Source organism: Mus caroli, chromosome 17 (assembly GCF_900094665.2).
Source record: "Mus caroli chromosome 17, CAROLI_EIJ_v1.1, whole genome shotgun sequence".
Taxonomy (NCBI): domain Eukaryota; kingdom Metazoa; phylum Chordata; class Mammalia; order Rodentia; family Muridae; genus Mus; species Mus caroli.
In genome coordinates this window covers 74,396,874-74,405,710 of record NC_034586.1, presented here as the reverse complement: position 1 = coordinate 74,405,710, position 8,837 = coordinate 74,396,874, and the positions used below count along the sequence as shown (strand labels likewise).

The following is an 8,837-nucleotide window of genomic DNA, read 5'->3' as shown; positions in this document are numbered from 1 at the left end:
CTCTAACCAAAGAGCTGCAGCCCAGTGTTGCTTGGTATATTCCAGCATATGTACATTTCAGTTCAGTGTGCCATGAAATAGATGGTGATTGTGTGCTAGATCTGTTANTGAATGTGAGTGCATAGAGGCTCTCGGTTGANAGGAGATCTGTTTGCCAGGAGCTTGGCATGAATTTTATCTCGATTTTTATCTTTAGATTTATTTTATTTCACCAGTATGAGTGCCTGGTCTGCGTGTATGTCTGTGTACCGTGTGCATGCCTGGTGCCTGAGGAGGTGAGAGGAGGTTGTCAGGCCTCAGGGACTGGAGCTGTGGATTGTTATAATCTACCCACGTGGCACTTACAGTTAAACTCAGGTCCTCCACAAGAGCAGTAAGTGTTCTTAACCCTCTGAGCCATCACTCCAGCCCCTGGTCTTCTTTTACTTACTTTATTTTTAAAAGAATTTTATAATTGCCAGGCGTGATGGTGCACAGCTTTAATCCAAAAGCTTGGAAGTCAGAGCAGGTGGATTTCTATGAGATGAGGCCAGACTACTGTCTGCCTGTCTGCCTGTCTGCCTGTCTGCCTGTCTGCCTGTCTATCTATCTGTCTGTCTATCTATCTATCTATCTATCTATCTATCTATCGTGAGTTCTAGGACAGCTAAGACTATATAATAAGACCCTGTCTCAAAAATAAATTTTAAAAATTTATAAGTAAAATTCAGAACACAGAACTTTGAGTAAGTTCAGAGAACTAGATTGCAAATCTTGTGAGGAAGAGAGATTGGCTGATGGTTGGCTGGTTGGTTGTACTTAGATCAAGAGCCTAGTGACCTTGGGGCGGGTGAATTGATTTTGTCTGTGACCTGCCATTGCTGCTGCTGGTATGAGTGCCTTGAGACTGTAATTACGAGTCTTTAAGGCTGCCAGCATTGCTTAGCAGGTAAAGGTGCTTGCTGCCAAACCTGACACCGTGGGTCTGATTTTTGGAATCTACATAGTGAAAGGAGAGAACCTACTCCAGCAAGTTGTCATCTGACCACATGTGCTGTGGCTCTGCATCCTCTTTCTCTCCCCCACCTCCCTCCCTCCTTCCCACCCATCCTGCCCCTGAAAAAAAAAATTAAACATTTTTTCCCGAAAATTTTTTTTTCAAGATTTGGTAAAAATGAACATTTTCTCAAATTATTTAGTCCTTCTGGAAGGATGCACTGTTCCTACTACTGATAGATGTTAATATCACATAGCTAACAGACACTTTTTGAAGTTGGAGTAAACTTGACTTGCTTTGAAAATAGATTTCTGTTTATTCAGATTTTTTTTTCAGGTAAGTTCAGCATTAATTCAACAAATAGACTGATGAAGTACTCTCCATGTCCTGGGTCTTNTAGGTGACAGTTCCTGCTCCTGTGGTACTCAGTGGGGACCTAGCATTGCTCATAAAATGAGCACCATGTGCCCAGAACATATGCCAGCCCCCCCTTTGATAATTATCTTTTTAAAAGAATTTTTTTAATAACAAAATATAATAATGCAAAACAGAAACTAACACATCTGAATTGGACAAGACAAATAACCAGAAGGAAAAGAACCCAAGAGAGGGCAGAATAATCGCAGCCCTACTCTTTTGCACTCAGGAGTCCCATACAAACACTAAACTGGAAGCCATAGTTCACACTCAGGACGTGGCACAGACCCACACTGGCCCTGTGCTTGCTGCCTANGTCTCCATGAGTTCATGTGAGCTTTGATCTTGTTGAATTAGAGGACTTTGGTATCTTGGTGCCCTCCATCTCCTCTGGCTTTTAAACTCCCTCTGCCTCCTCTTGTGGGTTCTTTGAGCCCTAAGGGGAGGGATTTGATGGTGGCATCACTTCTAGGGCTGAGTGTCCCAAGGTCTCTCATTCTCTGTAAATTGTCTGGCTCTAGTCTTTGTTTTGTTCCTGTCTGCTGCAGAAGTAAGCGTCTCTGATGATGGATGAACAAGGCACTGACTGATCTGCCTGGCTGGTGTCTGAAAACTCGCAAAGACCATTTAAGATGATTTTGTATCTTTTAAAAATGATCTTCTATCACTGTATATGTAGGATATGAAATACACTGGCAGTGATATATCATGCTGAGAGTTAATGAAATATCTAGGTTTATTTTGTCCTTTTCAGTGGAAATGCTTTGTTAATTAGGAAATTGAATTGCTCTTTGTTAGGTGTTACATTTGTCATATGTATGAGTATAAGAATGGCTTGCTTTGGTGAGTGATATCATGAAGAAAATCATTGTGTCTTTCAGACATTGCCTTAGTGTTTGATATTTTATTGAAGAAAGACTGTTTGTCTCACTCTGTTTAGAAAAGGAAGATCAGTGCCTCACGCCTGAAGCCTGGAATGTGGACCAGGGAGTGATCTCCAAACTGAAGGAGCAGTACAAAAAGGAGAGGAAGGGGAAGAAGGGGGTGAAGAGTAAGTGGAAACATTGTATCTATAAACGGAACCTCTGCATCCCTCCATCTCCCACGTGTGTTCTCAATGTTCTCCTAAGACTACTTATTCTTTTTCATTTCTGCCCCTGACCTCTTTCCTTCTCACTGCCTCTCAGGGGTTGAAATTATGACNCTCAGGTGTTTGACTATGAACTTAAAATCACATATGAATATGGAATTTTAACAAACGTAAAGATTTGGGANAATGCCGGCTTATTTCTGGTGGCAATCTATAAATCTTACTTAATTCAGTTTGCCAGCAGTCCACCAAAGTGATTGCTTATACTTTCTGATCTTGAAACAAAGAAGTTAATTTCTACCCCTGAAGAGTCTTGTGTGTTCACAACCTGCAGTTCATTTGCTCTCGTCTGTATATGCTATACAGGGCACACAATCAAACTTATCATTTAAGAGAGTCTGTTTTCTAATGCAAATGTTTTGGCCNATTTAATTTATAGCAGTATTACCAATTTACCCTTTTCCTCATTTCAGTAAAATGTATGCCGCATCAGAAATAGAAGCCAAAATGAAATTTTAGCCCTGTGGACCATATAACTCATTATGCAAATGAAAAGTTTGTCAGTAGATCTAGTATGTATGTAAGGAAATACAAGTCCTTACATATCAAAACCTGGATGAAAATAATATTAAACAGCCTCTTAGAGACTGGGCATGTAGCTCGGATGGTAAAGTATTTTCCTAGCATGCATGCAGAAAGCCCCGGGCTCATCCCTGGGGCTGCATAAAGCGAGTGTGGTGGCTCATGTCTCTAATGCCTGCACTCTGGAGGACCAGAAGGTCAGGGTCACAGTTTGAGGGTTAGAGACCGACCCAGGTCTCAGATAAACAGCAACCATGTTTTGGGAGAATAAGACTGNGCCGCCGTCTGGGCGTCTGCTCACTGACGTGGTAGACAGTGAGTTTTCCCTTTCATGGCAGCAGGGATTTGTCCTTTGAGGTGTGAAACTTAGTACAAAGCGAGATTCAAATCTAAACTTAGTGTGAAATGCACTTACAAATTGCAAAAGACTGGAAGGATGNGCTGTATTCCCCCTTGCTTTTTAATTATGCTAAAACATCAAGAGCAGTCGTTCCTGCAGACCTTGCATTACAGTCTGGTAGTTATTTTTAAGACATTTCAAGATTGAAGNCTTAGAATTAAGTTCTGAGCTCCATGTCATCCATGTCCATTAGTGATGAGAGCACAGGTTTCAGATTCACTGAGCCATGAGATGGTTTGCTGTTAGCTCAGAGTAGATGAAATCAGAGTGAGAAAGGGAACCTTAGAACAAGGCTGTTTCATTCCCGTATTCAGATAAGCTAAACTTAAGAAATAGATTGAGACATGAGTTGCTATGGCTTTCTAGAATGAAGCCTGAGCCAGATAAACTAAAATGTTGAAGAAAACGTGTATATTGTACATTAGAAACATTTATATTTATTTGGGTCATTACATTGCAATGAGTATCTTGGAATGTAAAGCTCTTTTAATTGGAAAGGCAGCCAAGACTTCTGTAACTCATCTGCTCATACATTGTAGTTGGCGTTTAGCCCTTAAGATCTAGAACTGCACCATTTGACTGGAACCGTATTGCTATTAATAGAAGCAATGGGAGTCCCTGCACCTGGGTATTGAGATGCATATTTAAACATATAGCACGTGGGCTTTTTAAGTGAAACAGCGTCCGACTCTGGGTAGACCGTGAGCACTTGCACTGAGAAAAGGAGTGTAGACTGAGGTCAGCACAGCTTGGCTCTCACACTCACTTGTTCTTGTGTAAAGCAGTAATGTGAGGACAAGTGTAGATGTGCGATCAGGGAAAAGTGAATTAACACTTTGAGTTGGTGCACAAAACACTAATTTATAAGCAACCAAAGCACACTTTTTATTTGAGCCGTTACCCATTGTAAACTTTTTGATGTTGTTAATTGGTCTAGTGTAAATATATCCAGTCAAATTGTGTATTGCAGTCATACTATCTTAAATTTTTCTAGGCATTAGTTAAAATTGCTTAGAAATAGTTGTATTCTTTGCTGGTATAGGAAATACCATAACGGACTATGGGTAAGATTTTCCCATTCTTAATTAAACTTGTAACAGGAAAAACTACCGAAGATCTGTTTCAGCCTCTATCCTATATAAAACAGTCAAAACAGGGATGTGGGAGAATGAAGAATCAAAGCCCAGGTAAGTAGTCAATAGGGCATGAGACTTCATTCCGGGTTCCGTAGCTTCAGGATGTAGGCAATGAATGTAACTGAATTTAAGCAAGCAGGAGAGTTACTGTTCAGTTGAGTTCACATTTGGTTCATGATCTGTGATTNTCCTCATTTAGACCACTAGTCATTGGCTTCATTGTAGATAAGTATGCCTTTTAATGATACATATTGGAAATGACATTCTTTCTCGTGTAGTGATTCCATTAACTTAATTTATAAAACATATATTTAAATATAATTCTTTTCCAGCAGTAATAAACTCTTAAAATTTGAAAACTTCAAAAATGACTATTGCTTATTGATGAATCTAGTAGGCTATTTTGAAGGTAAATGTTGGCAGTGTGAAAAGGTTTGTTGTGCAGTTTTTATGAGATGAGTGATTCTGTTTTCTCTTTTTCCTCCTCTGCCCTCCCACCTCTTTTGGCTAGGGCCCAATAGGTCAAAACTACAAGATATGCTTGCTAATTTGAGAGACGTTGATGAACTTCCCTCCTTGCAGCCATCTGTTGGCTCCCCTTCCAGACCCAGCAGCTCCAGGCTTCCTGAACAGGAGCTCAGTAGGGCAGATGAAGGTGAGCGCGTGGACCTAGGAATGAACTGAGCCTCCTCAGAGAGCACACAGTCTGCACACATCCACTTCCTTAAGTCAGTCTTTAGCATCGGTCTGTGATTTGGAGTGAGGGGCATAAATTTAAGAACCAACTTCTAGTTTCTGGTTTTGAATATTCCCTAGCTCCATGGCAACTCAGTGTTAACAGTGTTAATTCCAAGCCAGCAGTGAGGAAATTGAGTCAGAAAGTTGGAAAGTCAGCATAAATACGTTTTAAAAAATGCAGCGACACTAGGCATGATGACACATGCTTTAATCCTAGAACTCAGAGGCGGAGGAAACTAGTTCTCTATGAGTTGAGGCCAATCTGCTCTACATAGCAAGTTCCAACCCAGCCAAGGGCTGCATAGTGAGACCCTGTCTCAAAGTAACAATAACAAAATGGAGGGAAAGCCACCTATTGTCATATTTTCTGTTTCCCATTTTTCCTTGGTCCCTTTCAAAAGTCCTTATCTGTTGGCATATACTTTTTAAAAATGTCGTTACAGCCATCATGTAGAATAGTTCTGTTTTGTTTTATATTTAGTATACAATCATACTGATGATTTTCAAGTTCAGCCTTAAAGCTACATATTATACTTTAGATTTGAAATCAAATTCTTTCTTTAAAATATTTTGATTGTTTCTAGTTTTTCACAGTGCAGTTCCATGGTATACAAATGCAAAGAGTTTAGGATTGGAAATGTTTGTCACTTGGTGAAATGACATTTGCCTCACGCAGAGCTCAGTTCATCCCCAGCACTGAGGTAAAGGACCGAGTAGAGGAAAACCGTGGACAGACGTGAGCGAGGTGGGGTGGCGGGAAGGAGAGGAAGGGCTGCTCACTTTACAGTTACTCGCTGTTACTAAAGCGTCTCCCCAGCACCCAGGAAGAGCTTCCTTAGTCTCGGGGTAGTACTGAGGTCTTGTTAGTTTTCTAGAAGCTGATGAAGGCAGCACTATGTAGTTACCTAAGGTACTGTATCCCATTTCTTCATTCTGAGGACCCAGAGAGCAAGATGCCCACCCACGTAGAGACGCCAGATCCCTGTTGCTTTCTCTTCTGACCCCTCCCTGGCTAGACCTTCCTAGAGCATTAGCTACTACTAACCCACNCACCCATGCTGTGCTCTGCTCCACAAGTCTTAAGAAGTCGTACGTCTGCAGGACAGGCCATTTTTACTTCACTTTTAAAAATGTTAGAAATGGGAAATAGGGCAAACAAAAGACACCTGGGGAATCCCTAGTCTCCTAGGTGCACATGAGTTGTTATTTGAAGTTTTGACCTGAAAACTACATTTGGACCATTGTCAGGCTGCCGAGAGCTAGGGTTGTCTGACCCCTGCGGAGGATACGCAGCGCTCTAGGGGAAGCTTAGTTCTCACTGCTACCACTCTCGTGTACGTGTGGCTTGAGAGTGGCTTAATTTGTGTCATCTTTTATTCTGATAGTGATTTTCTTTTTTCTGACAGATTTTGAGTTTTTGTCACTAGTACTAGTTTTTGTCACTGCTTATCCCTGGCTGGCCTGAGTTCATTATGTCAGCCAGTTGGCCTTGCAGTTCATCTCCCTGGGCCTCCAGAGTGCTGGGNTTAAAGTTGTGCACACCCAGATGCCACTGTTGTTTTTAAAGCAGATAGCCACTATTTAATGCGCTCAACAAAAATAAAANATGGGAACATCTCATTGAATCGTCACAAATCAGAAGTAGCCACGACCTGTTGATACTGTCACCCTNGGATCAAGGATCAGGGGATTACTAAAGTAGTGATGCTCTATATTACTAATGTAGCGTCCTCTGTGGCCTTTAACCACTGTCACTTGTCTCACCCCAGGAGAGAACTCTGACTTCTNACAGTGTATATTAAGTTTTCTTAGATAGGCATATTGTGGACTTTTCACTTTGAAATGTCTACAATATTCCAGCTTATAGAGCCGATTGATTTTATTTTGTATGAGATCAACAGTGTTGGACATACAGAAAGAACTACTTGTTGATATACTTAGTAATTGGTAGGTAGACGTTATCTGAGTAAGTATCATAAAATATCAAATAGAGAAAAAACTTACTTTTAGACTTACTAGTTTCTGTCTAACGCTAAAGGGAAGAACAGTGGATTACTAGATCTGTTTCTCTTTTTCTTTTCTAAGTAGATGATGCTGTTAGCAGGATAATATATGAACAAGCAGTCTTTACGATTTTTTGTTTTTGTTTTTGTTTTTTTGCTAAAGAAATTTCACTGTTTGCAAAATTTCCTAACAGTAATAGAGGTATAATCTCTCAGGCCTGTGATTCCAGCACTTAGGAGGCCAAGGCAAGAGAATTACCTTTGTTCTGGGCCAGCCTAGGCTCAGAAAACAAACAGACAAACCAACCCCAAAAATTGATCAAGTAAAAATGTACATGTTCACTTAACAGAAGTGTAAAGCAAGCANGTAGGACTCGCTGCGAGTTGTATAGGTGTGTAACCTGGCCTTTGTCTCCCTCAGTGGAAGCACTGACATTTCCTCCTTCTTCTGGGAAGTCATTTATCATGGGAGCAGACGAAGCCCTTGAGAGCGAGCTGGGGCTTGGAGAATTAGCAGGCCTTACGGTGGCCAATGAAGCAGACTCACTAGCTTATGATGTAAGTAGCAGCTCTGTTTGTTACACCATTAATCTGTTTGAAAATTTAATNGTTGAGTTTGTAGAAGATGGCAGAGGTAAAATTTGTCACAAGTATGGATCTTGGTTTAGTTTTAATTTCAAACTTTGCAAAGATGGATATAAAAATAAGCTAATATTTTCTAAATAACCTTGTGATTAAAATTAGAGACTGCCTTTATCTGTGGTCACTCTACAGTGTGCATTGGTTTTAGGTAGAAGAAGGAAGTGTGAGCTGTGGTGGTGTTTNGCCACCTGTGATGAGCCGATATCTTTCTTCCCTGCAGCCCCTGGCCTGCTCCTTCGGTCAGCCCTGTCCAACGTGTGTCCCTGTGCTGTCTGGCTTCCCTTCTTTGCTGCATGCTCACTTCCTGTCTCCTTACCATCACAACAGGGGTCCCAGATTACCTAGTTCATAATGGCTGGAGGCAGAGTTTCCCACTGCAAACCTCTGTCTTCCCACCCAAACCATGAAGACTTTACNCAGTAGCTGATGGAACTTGGGCTTCTTCCTAATGCAGATACACTTTTTTCCCTTTCAGGAAAAATTGATATTATGTTTCCTATTCTATTTCCAAAGGTAGTTCTTTGTTTTATTAAACATGCCAGTAGTCGANTGCAATATTTTTAAAAGTACAAAATGAACTCTGACATTNTTGGAGGTTCTTTGTCTCATATTTNTTTGTCAGATTTTTTTTTTTAACCTTGTAGGTTCTTTGGGTATATTATGGTTTCCAGTTTTGTGGGATTTCTGTCTGTGATCATGTATATCTCTTGTGTCCATATGTGTTTCTTGTACTTTTTCTTTGGCTCTTTTTCNGTTTTTGTTTTTGTTTTGGTTTTGTTTTTTTGTGCCATTTCACTTGTTTTTGTTGTATAGTATTCTTTGGATGTCCTTTTTCTCATGAGAGAGAGAGAGA

At 40.6% G+C, this 8,837-nt stretch overlaps 1 protein-coding gene across 1 annotated transcript in view; it reads left to right on the top strand.

Annotated features, from left to right (window-relative positions):
• Positions 1 to 8,837, top strand: part of Strn (striatin) — an 85,175-nt gene that overhangs the window by 62,128 nt on the left and 14,210 nt on the right. Inside the window, exons 8-11 of the mRNA XM_029470915.1 lie at positions 2,334 to 2,444; positions 5,113 to 5,256; positions 7,764 to 7,976; positions 8,460 to 8,497. Of these exons, the coding sequence (XP_029326775.1) occupies positions 2,334 to 2,444; positions 5,113 to 5,256; positions 7,764 to 7,976; positions 8,460 to 8,497 (506 nt within the window). The remainder of the gene's footprint in view (positions 1 to 2,333; positions 2,445 to 5,112; positions 5,257 to 7,763; positions 7,977 to 8,459; positions 8,498 to 8,837) is intronic.